General features: G+C 42.4%; 1 protein-coding gene across 1 annotated transcript in view; it reads right to left on the bottom strand.

Annotated features, from left to right (window-relative positions):
- The window catches only part of JARID2 (jumonji and AT-rich interaction domain containing 2), a 227,255-nt gene that overhangs the window by 60,629 nt on the left and 149,372 nt on the right, over positions 1 to 17,254 (bottom strand). Inside the window, exon 4 of the mRNA XM_075705105.1 lies at positions 4,468 to 4,637. Coding sequence (XP_075561220.1) covers positions 4,468 to 4,637 — 170 coding nt within the window. The remainder of the gene's footprint in view (positions 1 to 4,467; positions 4,638 to 17,254) is intronic.

The raw sequence follows: 17,254 nt of genomic DNA, 5'->3' as shown, positions 1-17,254 counted from the left end.
AGGTATCTACTGGCACAAGCAACCTCTCCTATTAAGACCTGAGAGAGAAGATTGGGATCAAAGGAGCCCAAGCCTACCACCCAAACAAGGTGTTTAGAAAAATAAAAAGCCTGTTTAAGAGCAAACTGAGAGAGGACTGGGGCACTGAGATTTAGAAGTTACTGAAGTTTGGACAAATGTGCTTTAGTGAGATTTTGTATTTTGGTTTTGCCCAATTGTAATCATGAGATCGTTAAGTCATTGCAGTACTCAAACAAAACGAACGGTCACACGTTTTGCAGAATAGTTGTTAGAAGAGCCTGAAAACTCAGTTTGTGAGATCTCAATTAAACCATCTTTATTTAGGAATCCCTGAAATTCTCTAGCATGTAACTCCCGGAGGCCCAGCTTAATTAGAAAATTGATCATGGGAAAACTTCTTAAAATGTAGGCTCCTAATCATAGCCTTCCTGTTAACACCTTTTGCCAAAGATCTATCACTCACAGGGAGTTGTTTCTCCTTCCCCCTTTAGCCCTATATTATTCCACTCGCAATTTTTTTAACCTGTAAATAATTACAGAGAGTAAAGGTAACTTAAATGCACTGTAATGGAAGCTATTAAGAAAAATTTGATCAGAGGCAGAAAATACGGTAAAAGCCATTGTACAACCGCATGGAGATGACACAGTCATATCTATGCACGCTGCTGAAAGATACTAATTATGCCTCTGGCAAAGGGCATACGGGCTCCTTCAAAGAAGCTATTTAAAGATAAGAACACTGCAGACAAACACTTCAGAGATATCTGCGCTATTCCCTTCCTTCTTGTGTTGGAAATTCTAGGTCACTATTTAATAAAAAAAGAAACAAAGAAAGAAAGATTTTAAAATAATAGAAAGCAGGGGACCCTTGCCAAATCTGGTCAGTTAGATGTATTCCAGGGTGCTCTGATATTCATCAACTGTTACAGCTTTTTCATTCTGCTCCACTTACCTTTTAAGAAGTAATTAGTACATTGCATTATCAAATCAAGAGTTCATAAAACAAACTAATTAAAAATATGTCTAAAGCCCTTAGTATTCTGGGTAATGAAACCAAGCAGGTCATCTTGGTTAAATTATCTCCCTTTGACATTACAGGATGTTAAAAACAAAAAAGTTAAAAAAAAAAAAGTAAATAAAAGTGATTTGAATCATTAGATTTTCTGACACATATCAGGAGGCCAGGTAAACAGGGCTTCTCTTCCTAAGTATGGGACCTTACGCACATCAAGGGCCTTTCTTCCACATTGTCACGTGATAGTACTGCTCCATCACGCACAGAATTCAGCTGCTGCCACTTAAAATAAACCCCCCAGAGTACTGAAGAGTGAACTTGTAGTGGTGACGGGATTTTTAAATTTCTCTGTTTAAAAATAGAAAATGAAAGTACATGCTGACACTGCGAGAAATTTAGACTGTGCTTCTGACACTGCTGCTGGGTGTGGTGGGACAAGGACAGAGACATGCCCACAGAGCTGTTTTCCCACCAGTCCTGGAGAAGAATCCCTTGCCAAAGAAAAGCTTTGATCATGAATGCAGGGACTGTATCATCAGAGCATTTTGAAGGACTAGGACCTAAGAGAGTCCCAACTTAAAAAAAAAAAAATTAAAAAAATTTTTAAAATTACACAAACATGGGGATTTACTGTCCTGGATCTTATGACTACTACACTCACTACTAAACAATTTTCAAAGTGCTGAACTTACACCCTGTGCATGTGCTCTTATTTCCATGGAATTGTATGTTGCATTTCATCACAAAAGTGCAAACAGCCAGGGCTGGACAGACATATCTGGACAGAAGTCAGAACAACCACATGTCCCACCATGCAAGCCATTTTGAATCCCTCAACACTTCAATAAATAATAGCACAGAGGTTCAAAACCAAAACAAACCCCTTCCAAAAAAACCCAAGTCTTCCCTATGCAGGGTTTAAGTAAGCTCCTGGCTCTTCCCTCTCCAAGCTCACTGGATACCACCAAAGAGCAGCACCAAGCTAAGCCTGCCAGTGCAGGCCACTTGTGGGACCTTTCTGGCGCTGGACGTACCAATGGGCTGCTACGTGAACTCCCTGCAAGCATATTAACAACCAGCTTCCACCTCCTTTTTTCCAGTGGGGACGTCGAAAGAGGCAACCACCTGGAGCTAAACCTCCCGAGGGACCAAACGGCAGCCAGGAGCTCCTGAAGGACACAGCAGTCCACACACTGAAGCCAGAACCATGCTAATACCAATCTCAACAACCCCACTCCTTCTCTCTCCAAGCCACAACCGCTCTCCAGCTCCTCCAAGTAGCAGATGTCCAAGACAATTTCCCCCCATTTTTACTGGCTCTTTTCAGGCTTTATACAGGGGTGATGGAGCAATAAGCTTGTGGAGGTGCTGAAACAGCAAGCTGACAGCTTCCCCTTTCTGCTTTTCTTCAGCCCATTTAAGCAGACCAAGAACATGTCATGTGTGGCACTCAGAGCAGATTTTCCCTCGTGGTTTTTAATATAATTGTAATTGGGATCTTGCCGTCTGAATGCACGTGTTGTCTGAAATATATGAGTACTCCTGCATGCTGAAGAAATTAGGAATGAATTGCAAGTTCTTAATTGACAGTACAAAACATCAATTACTCTACAGATGAATAACAAAGAAGAAAATTACAGGTGCAAGAGCTAAACAGCCACTGATTAAAATAAGAAAAAAAAAAAAAAACCCAACAACAAATGTTCTGAATGAAGCACTGGAATAGGACAAAAGTACCCATGCTTCCCATTTGCATTGTTAAAGCAGAATGCTGAGAGACAGCAGGAAATAAAAATGGGAGATAAGTCACATCCCCACACAGGTTGCCTTTCTTTAAGTGCAAGTGCCTTCAAAGCTATAAATAACACATGCTTAGTTAGCAAGCAGTGGAAACAAGTGTGTGAATGCAGCCATGTGTGCTCACACACACCCCCCCCAATCTGAATTTTCCCACCAACAACTGTGGCAGTTGGCCCAGATCACAGCAGTGACATGCTGCCAACAGACTGATCAACCTCACAACAGACTAAATTAGAAATACATTTCCAGAGATTAAATTTCAGAGGACTGTGATGCCACTTTAAACTCCATTAGATTCTGCTCCTTGCAATCCTTCAAACAAACACAAAAGCTAGCAAACCACCCCCCTTCACCCCCTCCACCCACCTGCTTTACCAGAAGTCCCAACAGGATGGAGGCTCCATATTGGACCAGAGTCAAGACAGACAAATTAGCAACCAGTCTAAAGCTACCACTAACCTAAAATCTCACAGAAGAGAAGAAAAAAGAAATCAAACCATGCTGCATTAAGGTGAGAAAGCCTCAGCAGGAAGCTATGGGTGGTGTTGACCAGTGCTGCTCGCAGATGCAACGGAGACCTCAGAACCGGAAAGGGGAACTCAAACACAAGCTTTGAAGGATTCAATCCACTAGGTAACGGTTTTGCAGACAAGCCCTATCTGTAACAAATGCACACCCTTTCAGCAGGTAATGGGACAAAACAACACAGCAAGAGGCAGCATTCCAGCACATCAAAGACGGAGCAGTGACTAGCTAAGGGGACGGCGTGGGGACGGCGTGGGGGGTGGTACCTGCCAAAAGAGAAACATACCACAAGAGCTAATACGACAACTGGGAGATGCTATCTTTGGTACATGACTTGGGAAATGGAAAGTCCCAAGAAAAATGACCACTCAGGTAAGGTCTCCTTCTTTATCTTAATCTGGACAGTCGGCTGTATGTCATGCTAAGGTCCCCAAGTCTGACATGCAGACTCGCAGACACACACCAGTGATCCCAGACACACACCATACAGCTCCAGCCAGGCTCAGGCACCTGTTACTGTGAGATAATTAGGGTGTCTTGCTGTACAAGTTCAGATGGCTCGTCTGCACTTGGGTTGCAGAGTGGAGCTCACCTGTTTTAGTTATCACCATGGGAACAATCCAGCTCCTGGGGCAGCTAAGAACAACTGCAATCCCTCCACCCACTGTCAGATGAAAAGCCTTGCTCAGATTGAACAATAAAGGACAACAATAAAGTAGGTAGAGAAGGGGAATTTCCAACCAGATTTCTCCTCTTGCACTAACAAGTACTCTGGCAAGTTAAGCACTTCTTCAGTTTATAGTCAGACAAAACAAAGGAGGATGGGGAGGTCTTAAGAGAGCTAGACAAAGACTCATTCAGGATAACAGAGTGCTAAGCATAAAAGAAATTTCCTTTTGCACTATTACCAGCCTCGTTTTATGGTCTTTACAACCATGAACTCGAATGCTCCTGCTGCAGATACAGTCAAATTGCTGAGAGCTGGAATGCACACAATATATTCAAGTGTAGCACCAGTGCATTTGTCTAGCTGCTACTCAGTGTGCGGTGCTATGGCTTGTTTTTTCAAATGAGACTGTCCTCCTAGGCTGCTGCGAAACTCCTACCTCGAAGACAGAGGAAAGTGAGAAAATCTTCTGTCTTGGGCTTCCTTTTGGAGAGGTCAGAAATCTGTGTGGCGGGAGGGGGTAACAACGGCTCCACTATCTTTATTGGAGTTGTGCTGGGACTGTTTGGCTGGGACTGAGCAAACTTCCTTTGTGCTTGCAGCCTTGGCCTGTGGAAACAAGAGCATATCAGAAGCATGTTAGGCAGAACTTGCAGGAGAGACATCAGAACATAAAAATTCACCATTTTTTAAAAAATGGAAAAAAAAGAAAAAAAAACAAAAAAAAAGAAAAAAGGGAAAAAGCGGGGGGGGGGGGGGGGGATCTGAATCCATCTCCCACCAATATCATATTCCTACCTGGGTCAATTGCAAAGACAGTATTTTATTTGCTTTATGCTTTGGTGTCTTCTGAGACAATTTGGAAAACCAGAAAGGGAACATCTTGACTATAAAATCTGTGACTACTATTTCATATGTTCTGAGTATTTTCTTGCACATCATACAATTACAGTTTACCATTCACTTATTTGGAAATTAAATCTGTATTTTGCACCATGAAAATGTCTTTTTTTTTTTGAAGTGTTAGTTTTCTTTGCTTCTTGTTTTTAATTAATTTACAAATTAGGTTAATTTTAGCCCCATTAAGGTTTTAATTTATTCCAATCTGCTAGAATCTTATTTACATGGTAGAATATATATTAATAGATAAGGTATCTGTGTTACTGCCCAGTTCTACAAAAACAAATCAAAATCTTCAGGGAAAGATATTTTTGACAGGGAAAATATCAGGTAAATGCCATTAGGGTTTTGCTCCCTAAAAGACAGTAGGCAAGGAGGTCTAGGGTGAGGTTAAGTAGTATTTGTGACAAATTTTTAAGAAGGAAGGACATGCATGGAGTAAATTTGTCTCAGTCCTGGTACTGGGCGATGGACTGACACTCTGGTAAGTTTTAGAGCATGCCCAGGTACGGCTGTAGGAAATGAACAGATGCAGGTGGTTTTGGCAGTCAGGCTGCAAATTATTTCAAGCCTATCTGAAGGCTCTGATTAACTGCTAGGTGGCCATGAATATGATTTTCTTTAATACGTCTAGAACGCAAATTGGTATTAGGGAAAGCGCTTTGGGGCAGGACAGATACCCGGAGGGGGTCTCACTGGCAACCTGGCTCAGCTCAGCATTTAAGAACATGCTAATTTCTCACTTAAGCAACTGGGATTCTAATTATGATCTTTATTACAGCTTCAAAAAGGAGAGAAGCTACTGAAAGAACTTAAAACCTCATTGAGAAAGGATGCAATTTTATGTCATTTTCTTCCCTAATAGCAGAGTATTTACATAATGTCAAACTGAAACACGTATCAAATAACACGGAAGGAAAAGCTAGGTCTTGTCACTCCACAGCAGGCTTGACTGTTACGACTTAAGGAAAGCACAGTTATCGTTCAGTGTGGATGAAACACGTAATTGGCAAACCTCTTCTTTTTCACAGATATTAAACTTAAATAGTTGGATAAGAACAGGTTTGTTACTGTATTTTAAACTGCCACAATTTTGTGGCTAAAATAGGAAAAAAGAAGAAAGAAAAAAAAAAAAAGAAAACCCCAGCAGTGTTTGTATATGTATACACACGTCCCCTAAAGACAACAGAGAACAAAAGTAACGTTCAGCAATTTTCTCCCTAAACTCTGCATAAAATTGTCCATGTACTCACTGTCCAACCCCCATCCACCCAAACAACAAGAAACACCAGCCATTCTTACTACTTATTTTCATCTCCTTAATGGCAAATATAACATGGTGTTGATAATTTTTTTATCATGGTTCTTATAATTTGTGAACTGGAACTAAAAGACTATTGAATACATATATTTCCTCCTATCTATGAACTATTATCTTTCCAGAATGAAGGTCTTGTATAGATCTGCCTGTATATCCCCAAAATTACTCAGATTGCCTTACAAAGCCTGCCTGCTTGGAGGAACAGGAGGACTCCCGTACAGGATGAATGGGATTTTAATTTCAACCAACTACATTTCTATCACCAAAACCATACATGCGGCCAGAGAAAAATGCTTTGTGTTGGCTTCTGTTCTGCACAAAACGTACGCTCTCTCGCCAAAAACCAGACCATAAAGGTTAGCAAGCAACTCTGCCTGCTGCTCTCATCTGCACAGTGATTTTTCCCCATTGATGTGTTTCCTCAGCTGGGCTGTTAAAAACATACACTATCCACTCACTGCATCTCTGCAACTACCTGCTCAAACCTCATGTGATCAAACATAAGCAGCAGTGAGGACTCCACAACCACCACCCCGCCGAAAAAGTAAAGGTTAAGCCCCTGTTTCATTGTTCCAAATTAACCCTTTGCAGCAAGGATCAGCCAGGGTTGTTTGCAGCATCCCTATTATCGGCCCCTAGAGCACTGAAAGAGGATTAGGGAATGACTTGTAAGTTCAGCACAGACATGAAATGAATCAGTGAATTGAAAGGACTTTTCGTTCGACCTGTCTTTGAAAATACACTCTCTGCTAGTCATCCTTCCCCAGTACAAACAATTCCACGCTTGTTTTGCTTGCCCACTTCCTGCGGGGCACGTGGCCTGGCCTGGCAGCATCACTGGCCCTTCGCTACCCACCATGCCCCCGTGGGGGCCCTTCGTTTCAGCAAGGACAGTGAAAATGCCAGATCTTCCCTCCACCCAACTTTAGGCTACGACCGTGAACTTTTGCCGCTTCCCCAGGGAGGCTGTGGAGACTTGTTGCTATATGGTCAGATGTGTCTGATACGCTTCTCACACCTCTGCTGATGTTTGCTGTACTTCCTCCTGCTTTGTTTGAGCTCACCAGTGCCAAAAAATACAGGCCTGCTCTTTGTGAAATATCCATTTTGTATTAAAACCCTGAGCAGTTACAGGAGGTAAGCATCACCAATTCAATTTATGAACGCTAGTAAACAAAGGCACCCTTCTGTGACTGCAGCATCCTTTAGGTTTCTGCAGCAACTACTGTTCTTTGCATGGATAGGCATGTGCTCCACAGGCTTCTACTTCAATGCCTGAGGGTGTACAGAGTGAGCCGTGAGCAAGAAACAAGCTATTCTGTAGCTACAACACATTGGGATGCAGCATCAAGGTTAGGAAACAAAAGCCAAATTTTTAAGCAGCCTTTGCTCCAGATTTGTGTAAAGATGACCAGTTTCAAAGGTGGGCCAGCAAAGAAAAAACATACACATTTCAAAATATGGGCAACAACTTAAAACTGTTTCCTTGTGAAGGAATGTATGCATCTTAATAAACTCATGTCCCCATGAAAACCTCCAGAAGCGTAAAACCAATTATTTTGGGTATGGTTTCACGTTACACTTAATCCAATACAAGTGTGAAGCTGCTGCCAAAAAAGGAGGTACCCCTCCTCCAGTACGGTTACATCAGATGAAGCATAGCAGCCCGTCATACTCAGTTAAGGCAGAATAGGTAAGGAAGTAATAAAAATGCTCAGAAAGACATTTTGTGTGTGATCTTGTCTACCTAGACTTTAGTAAAGCCTTTGACACCATTTCCCACAGCATTCTCCTGGAAAAAACTGGCTGCTCATGGCTTGCACAGAAGTACTCTTCACTGGGTAAAAAACTGGCTGGATGGCCAGGCCCAAAGAGTGGTGGTGAATGGAGTTAAATCCAGTTGGCAGCTGGTCACAAGTGGTGTTCCCCAGGGCTCAGTACTGAGGCCAGTTCTGTTTCATATCTTATCAATGATCTGGATGAGGGAATCGAGCGCACCCTCAGTAAGTTTGCAGATGACACCAAGTTGGGCAGAAGCGTTGATCTGCTTGAGGGTAGGAAGGCTCTACAGAGGGATCTGGACAGGCTGGATCGATGGGCCGAGGCCAGTTGTATGAGGTTTAACAAGGGCAAGTGCTGGGTTCTGCACTTGGGTTGCAACAACCCCATGCAGCGCTACAGGCTTGGGGAAGAGTGGCTGGAAAGCTGCCTGGCAGAAAAGGACCTGGAGGCTGAACACGAGCCGACAGTGTGCCCAGGTGGCCAAGAAGGCCAACAGCATCCTGGCTTGTATCAGGAACAGTGTGGCCAGCAGGACTAGGGAAGCAATCGTCCCCCTGTACTCGGCACTGGTGAGGCCGCACCTCGAATACTGTGTTCAGTTTTGGGCCCCTCAATACAAGAAAGACATTGAGGTGCTGGACCACGTGCAAAGAAGGGCAACAAAGCTGGTAACGGGTCTAGAGCACAAGTCGTATAAGGAGCAGCTGAGGGAACTGGGGTTGTTTAGCCTGGAGAAAAGGAGGCTGAGGGGAGACCTTATCGCTCTCTACAACTACCTGGAAGGAGGTTGTAGCGAGGGGGTGTCAGTCTCTTCTCCCAAGCAGGAAGTGATAGGACATGAGGAAATGGCTTCAAGTTGCACTGGGAGGGTTTAGATTGGATATTAGGAAAATTTTCTTCACGGAAAGGGTAGTCAAGCATTGGAACAGGCTGCCCAGAGAAGTGGTTGAGTCCCCCATCCCTGGAGGTATTTAAAAGATATGTACACATGGCACTTAGGGACATGGTTTAGTGGTGGACTTGGCAGTGTTAGGTTAACAGTTGGACTCGATGATCTTAAAGGTCTTTTCCAACCTAAATGATTCTATAAACACATACCACCACCAGTGCGTCTTTGCTCTTTGCTTGTTAATGCAACCATTTCTGCTGGAATGACCTATTTAGCAACAGGAGACAGACAGGCACAAGCGGCAAAAAGAACAACAAAAATCCTGCTTGCATCCTCAAAATAAATTGCTTGCTCTGTCCTCATCAAAAGGGTATACACTACATAAGACTTGCAGATACGCAAACAGAAAAAACTTTGCAAGAAGGAGAAGGATGAGGGAAGAACTCAAAATAATCTAAACATCATGCAAACACCCAACAGACAGCCAGAAATAGTAATTCACCTTCTCTCAACAGAATGTTACTTTCCTTCTACTGCTTTTGAAAGACTTTAAACACCTACCTACGACATGAAGTTCAAAAATGTCTCTGCCTGGGGAAGCCTCACCTCCTTTTGGTATGCTTCTCTTCTACTGAACCAACTGTTTAGGTCCAAGACAGCAAATTACAGCCAGAGACTAAAACTCCACAACAAAAATATCCCAAGTGTACAAATTCAGACGAGGCTAAGAAACATTTCTCTCCAATGCAAAATATACCTTTTGAAGCTTTTCTAGACTAGAATTTATTTTTAGTTGAATATTTTAAGCAAATTGCATTCTTTATAATCAAAACACTATAGTATGTGTTAGCTAAAAATACTTCAGAAATGCCTTTTAAAATAGAATATCCTAGCACCATTCCTTTAGCTTGTAGAAAAGGACACGTTTAGGAAGAAAACACCTACTACACAAAGGCGGTCTTTTCTTTGCACAGCAAAGCTCAGGCTAGTAATACCAGTCTGTGTTAAATTTAGTAAACATTAATACTCTAGATAACAGCGCATGCTGTGTTAGCTACAAACCAAGTATTAAATTATCAGTATGCGAGATTTAGTTGTACATCGGTTCAAAAATCTATTTTCAGTTTATTACTCCATAACTCCTAAGCAAAAGCAAAACATAAAACGTACACAAAGAACAATATACACAATTGAATTGATAAAATATGTATGTATTCATACTAATCTCTTTAGAGTAAATTCCAGGGTTGAGAGGCTGTCCTCATACCTAAGCATCTCAACTGGGAAGAGATTTACAAAACAAACTATCTTTTTCAAATGTTCTCTAATCTCCAGCAATCTGCAGGTTTTCACAAAACTTCCGGCTTGTAATGTACTACAGTATTTGTTTGCTGTTTGATCTCACAACCTTTCACTTGCTCCTTGAACTTCACTTTTGCCTTCATTGTTTCCTGCAGCCTGATGTTTATGTCCTTTTTCTTTATAATGGCACCACTAGAGTTAGATTTCCAAACTCTATAGGAACCGCAGCTTAAGTAGCTGCTTGAGTGTCAGAGTTTCGTGACTAATTCCTGTGCCCCTTTTCAATGCAGTATGTTTTTCACTTTCTGAGCTGCTAGTGAGCAACCTGCAAGCTAAAGAATCTACACCTGTGTCTTTCTAAAAGCAGCGTCAGTATTTGGTTACTTTGCTTTTGTCACTTCTCCTGAGAAACTGTTATGTAAGTATTTGTAGATATTTACTTTTATCGCATTAAAATCGCTACTACTAACTAGCAGCAATGAGCTGGTATTAGTTTTCACCAAAAACTGTGTAGATAGTTAGGAATACAGACTCACTTACTTCCTGATCTAAGGCTAGCTGTTGAGGAACCATCCTCTATCAAAACACATCTTTAAACAGGAAGAGTTTGGGTTTCTTTTTATTGCTCAGTTAGGCTCTGCAGTTCCCAGATCTCTTTCAGTATTACAACTCTCAATCTTGGCAGCAGAAATTCAGTGCACCATATATTTACTTTTTTCTATTCAGGGGTTTGTCCTTGCATGGATACAGCTGAGCTAAGTTCTGCAGAACCTTTCCCATATTGCTGTCTCAACCTGACCATCCCATACAGCTACACATAGTCACAGTCAAGCATTGTAGTTGTCCCTCCATCAGCCATTAGCACCCATTACAGGGACAGCTCTGGCACAGATGGGCGCTCTACCTCACCAATTTTTGCTTTTGCGCTGACCATTCTGTGCTAATATCATTACAGTTTCCCCTCTGCCGTGTACCTGGGTTATTTGTTTCCTTAGCATGACACTTCGCTGGCTTGGCAAAATAGTTACCTCTGAGTTTCACTTGTCCCTACCCCTGATCTAGATCAGGCTTGAAGCGCACCATCATTTGTTCTCATCAGAGCCGATACACAATTTACACATTCCATTTAATTGCACTATACAACATGACACTCAATCTACTACACAGCATGCCTGTATGCAAAGATTCGTTTGTGTGTGCAGCTTCATTTATTAAGGTAAACGTATCTGAAAGTGATAGGCTGTAGATGTGTTCTGCCCTTATTTAAAAAAAAAAACCAACATAAAAAAGTCATTTAGGCTTTAATAGCCAGGTGTCTGCTGCAGATCAGATGATTATCAAGTGTATAATATCCAGCTCAAACAAAATCAACCACGTGACAGGCACTTCTAGGCAAGCCCAAGGTGAGCATGCAAAACTTGGTGCTGGAGGTATCATTCTTCATGGGACAACCGGGAAATCGTTATCACTATTGCATGCGCCAGCAGGAAATGTGGCTAAGTTACATTTCACCCTTTTGCTCCTGAGAACAAGCCCAACACATTCACTCCAAATAGTAACCTTCTGGAGGATCACCAGTTCATGAGAACAGGGCTCCAGAATTCAAACCAACCAGTTGTCTACATCAACACTGCCAAAACTTAAATTAAACCATTTTTATTTCCCAACTGTGAGCGTAAACATTACCTGGATAAGCAAAAAAAAATGGGGGTGGGGTGGGGGTGTGTGTGGAAATTGCCCTCAGAATACAAGGAGATCTTGTTGGCTCTCCTCGCCACACACACACCTGAGTGCAAATGTTAGCTCTGGTAGTACAAGGCAGCATTTCTATCTGTATGTATTGACATACCACTGTGTCCCAAGTTACCACATCAGGTGAATAAACAACATCACACCAAGAGCAGAAAGCAGGCGTACAAAGTTCTTTGAACTGCCTTTCTTCTCCTACATCCCCCTAAGCTTCTGGGTTAGTATTTTCTGCCTGTATCAGTGGTATCTGTTTCCCATTTCAACAACATGCTGGGTCGGTTGCTCCTGCCAGCAAGTTTGCAGTAGTGGAAATCGAGATTCAATCATCATCTGTGTCTCCGCACCCATTTGTATCAGGGGAGAACTAGAGGGTAAGAGACCTGGTCACTCCCACCCATGGAGACACCAAGTACAGGTAACCAGTGCAAGGCATGTGGTCACTCTAAGACGTGACTCCTTCAAAATGATTTGCAAGATCATGTAATCCAAGATATTACCAAAACGTGTATTACTAGCTAAGAGTATAATTCTTAATCCTGTCATCTGATTAGAAGAATCTGGGTTAATTTTCAGTAAATAAATCATTCCAGTAAGGTTGAATGCAACAATTTTCAGAAGTTATTTTTACCGACCCCTTAATTCACTCAATCTTTTTTACCTTCTGTGGTCAAAAAATTTAAAATTGGGCTGAAATTAATAACACAATTTTAAGCCAGCCTTAAATTCTTAAGTGAACAAATCAAAGTAAAATACTAAGCCCATCTCCATTCAGTCCTTGATTGTTGAGCCTAACAGGGCACGTTTCCATAAATAACACTTCTTGCTCTAAAACTTTAGCCACAATGAATGGATGCACATTTTCCTTTGTGGTTTTTTTTTTTTTGTTTGTGTTTGTTTTAAATGGGGAACAGTTGGTTTCTGAGAACCTTCTCTCCTGCAAACAATGGAAAGGTGCTTGGGAATGGCATTTAATGAATGATAATTGAGCTAACTCATATGCTTAATGACTAGTTCAAAGTACAGCTGGCAACTTAAACTTGTTTGCTAAATTATCATTAATTCTGGAATCACCTGTTTTTCCTGACCATGCTCACTAATGACAAGAAGGTATTTGCAGTCTCCAAAACTGCCTCACTTCATTCAGTTTAGCAGAAATACTTAAACCCACTAAGTGAACTAACTGGCTGTTACAACAACATGCAAGACAGCCTTGGGCAAAGTGGGAGTTCTTAAAAGCTGCTGGACACTGTCTACCAGCCCCCACCATGTTAACTGTGAAGGAACTGGACAACTCCAGCCACCATATACAAGGCTGGTATATATACTCCACCTCGCATATACAAGCAACCACAATGACATAGGGACACAGGCTTTGCCTGCTAGACTGAGGCCCATACTAGATACTACAGAAGGAGTTGTAGAAAACTACCACTGCATTCAAACAGCTATGGATCCAGGCAGTTCAGGTGTTTCGGTGGTCTAGATAACGTTGAGAGGGATGAATCACACTGGGTACTAAATGCCCTGGGGTTTTGTCCTGAAACATCCATGGTGGCCAGGGAATTTTGACGCTACCCTCATGTAGCAGTAGGATTTCCCAGTGTGAACTTGAGTCCCCTCCATACACCTCAGGATACACAGGCGCAAAGATGAACAAGAAACAACCCAAAAAAATGAAAGCATCATTAGTCAAGCTTGCAGCCCTCCTCCAGGAGCATGGGTCTCCTCTTGCCCTACCACTGCAACTGGTTTTAGTTGGACCTGACGCAAGAACAGTTCATACTTACCATATGCAAGTTGCATCACTGCAGCCCTGTACACAGGGTCGCAAGCTCTCATGCTCAAACCAAAACAGGACCCTGAGTTACCAAGGCGCAACTCCAGCACAATACAATTATGAAACCACACAGTCACATATCTCAACAATAGGATGCTTCCAGTCCAGCCTCCAGCAGCTGGAGAAAAGTTGATTTACATTTAAGTACATCAGTTACCATCAAATACTTGAACACTTCCACTCATCCCATGTGCTGGTGGCTGTGGCAAGTACAGGAGGGTTTAGCAGCTGCTGCCCAGGGAGAAGGAACAGTGGGAGCATGATCAAATGAGGATATGGCAGCCGAATGAAGCTCCCAAGAAGCTGTTTTCCTACAGTTAGCTGCCTTTGTCATCAGATCACACTATAGCAACTGTCCTACAGATTGTCCATAAATCCAAGTCCAAACATTTATTCCTCTGTAAGTGTAGGATCTGGACAACCTATTTCAGCAAGACAATGGCTCTTTTAAATCCACTTTCTCCAGGGTTGTCCCACCTGAGATTGGACAGGAATTCTTTCTCCTCCATACAGGCATGTGGTGAGCCATACATGGCAATAGATGGCAGAAGAGATCCTTCTGAATACCAGAGACAGGTAGTGCCACCCTTCCTTTGTCCTGCAATAGTTCTTAAAAATTCCCATTTTGGAGTAGCTTCATTTCTAGTCTAAGAACACGAGCACAGGTACTTTAACCTTTGACTGCTATGGGTTGTACTCAAGCAGTGTCTACACTGCAACCACGTTGCAGGTTGCATAAAGCCACCCAGGCTAAGTCTTCAAAATCATCAGTCCATATGGGAATCTAACAACAATGCTGCCAACACTTCACTGTGGGTCCTAAAAACGGTCCTCCCAAGGTCCTGGTTATTGCCAACACCCTCGCCACCACAGCCAACAGCATTCAACTGGGCCAGCTCAGATATGCTTACACAAGCTACAAATGCACATAGTAATGCAAAAGCAACCCCACTGAGAGGGGACAAGAAACAGGAATGTGTTGCAGGAGTCCATTTTGGAGGGGGCTGTGTGCTGGATACATCTCTCTCCTTGCTGTTCTTTGGACTGTGCATGCTGCAGAGATTGTTCACTAGAGACAGCTTATGATACTACAAAAGACAAGTTGACTCTATGGGACTAAGCTACAGTGGGAGTCACCGCATTAGTGCGGATCAGTACTGAGTGCCATTGGATGAGCACTTATTTCAGCAGTACCATCAGCTTCAACAGCTTCTGCCTCCTACCCATGCTCCCTCCTGTGCACGGCTTGCTTCTGCTGCGCCATGCTCTGGAGCAGTTCTTGCTCTGGAGCAGTTCTCATCTCTGTCTGCTACTTGGTTATCTTCACCGGAGCACCCTGCAAGCTGCTTACCAAGCACAGCTGAGCACAGATACCTACAGAAGCACTCAGCAAATGGAGACTTCAGTTACTGGTTCCTGTGTCCAGAAATGGGGGCTCCCCCTCTTTTCTGGTATCATGACCCAAAACTCCTACTTCTCAGCTTGAGCCAAACCCACCACCCCATACCAGCAAGTTTTACAGGAAGCACATCACCAAGGAGTGACTTTACGCTAGGCCTGCCATTTTATGTCATGCTGTTGCACAGAGAAGAGCATCACCACATGCCAGAAAATTAAAATGCAAAACCACAGCAGCAGAAAAAAGAATTCACATTTTCTTGTTTTTTAGTAACCACTAGCAGATGTCTGAGCGAGTATTATGTCCTGACAAACTTTTCTCCAAGGAGAAAACCACAAAAATAAAATTATTTTTTCACCTTAAACCCTGTCCCATGTGCTGGAAGTAAACAAGGTGAGCTCCATGCTAACAAACACCTTCCACACTGGAAGGAGGATGCAATTTCCAGTTCACTTGCACGGTCTCCACCTACTGGCCAAGAACTGGCAACATCCTCCTGCCTGGACTCCACAGGTGGAAGAGCAAAGCAATCCTAGTTTTCTGATATTCAGTAAAGCCAGCATGGGGAAGCCTAGGGGCACAAAACAGTCTCCCCTTTCACTTCACCCGCTCTGCAACATCATCCTTCTGTCTGCATTGGATTACATGTAACTGGGACCTTGTTATCTTCCACAGATATTTTTTTCAAAAGCCTTTTTGGCCCTACAAAAAGATTTCCCACCCTATGGAAGGGAGCCTACAGAATGTTAAAACCTACCCATTTTCATAAAACTTGAGCGTTTCCCCCCTATTTAATTACACAGAAGTCAAAGCTACTTTTAGCACAACACACCATGTAACTTCAATATTCTTCTAGTATCATTTTCAGTGCGCTCAGACATCTGAGGGACATCTGCAAAACCTGTTTGCTTCCCAGTTCCCAACCAGGAGACATTAAACAAAACCAGCACAGTTCAGATGACAGAGCTTCCCCCTTCCTTACTCATGCGACGCCCTCCGGCACTACCCGAAACCCCAGTTCCTGATAAATTCAGTGCTGTTCTTTGTTCCATATTCCTCTTCAAAATGGTTGCAGATTCAGACTGAATGGTGAATGGTATGCCAAATAATACCAAACATATCAGCAGCTCCCTCCCTAGTAATTTGACCAACTGCTAAAACTCAAGAGGATGCAACATCAAAGCCATGCGGCTGAAGGAAAATTCTCTTTTCGCTTTGAGCAGCTTTTTCTCTGCAACTGTGTTCTTTAAAAAAAAAAAAACCAAAACACCTTATTTTACAGATCATTTAATTCTTGTTTCCCAAACTCAGAAAAACATGCGTACCTCAACTCTTGCAGTCTTTCACCTTTGCCCTAAAAGCAACTTGCACTAGTCAAAAAGCCAGAGATTACTTCTGGCAGAGATGTCAGAAGTAACAGTGTATGGATCATTTTAGCCATCATCTGAATGGCTGAAAAACTTCCTGTTCAATTAAGTCCTCCATTAATCCCTACCATTTGAATAAAATTTTCCATCTGCTGGCAGGAAGTGATAAAAGTCACACGGTCAGTAGGTTGTGAGTATTTTAACCTCTTGTAGAGGTTGCAGCTTGCAATTTAACCACACCTGAAACCAGATATCTGCACTTCCCATGGGGCCGGCCTTTCAAAGGCTCCTCTACCAACTGGCTATTACCAGGACTCAACATTTCTCTTATAAAACTACAACGTTTAGATACACAGTGAGAAAAAAAAGTAAAGACACGACACACGACATCCTAAACCTGCTGCACAGAGTTTATTCTGATAAGCAGCAAAGTGATTACTTTTGCATAAAACACCCATCAACCACATGCACCATCTTGCCAAAAAGGATTACTAAAATAGAAACACATGAATGAGCTATCAAGGGGGGGGTGGGGGGGGGGGCAGAATCAGTACATTCCATTATGTTAAACCTATACTATCCTCATATAATTCTGAGGATAAAAGACAAACTTTAGCAGGTGCTATCTCTACTTTTTGGTCTCTCTTCTTTTCTTAAATCATTGTAATTTTTTGCATTAA

The sequence above is a fragment of the Pelecanus crispus genome, chromosome 2 (genome assembly GCF_030463565.1).
Source record: "Pelecanus crispus isolate bPelCri1 chromosome 2, bPelCri1.pri, whole genome shotgun sequence".
In the NCBI taxonomy this organism is placed as follows: domain Eukaryota; kingdom Metazoa; phylum Chordata; class Aves; order Pelecaniformes; family Pelecanidae; genus Pelecanus; species Pelecanus crispus.
This window is presented reverse-complemented; position numbering and strand designations above follow the sequence as displayed.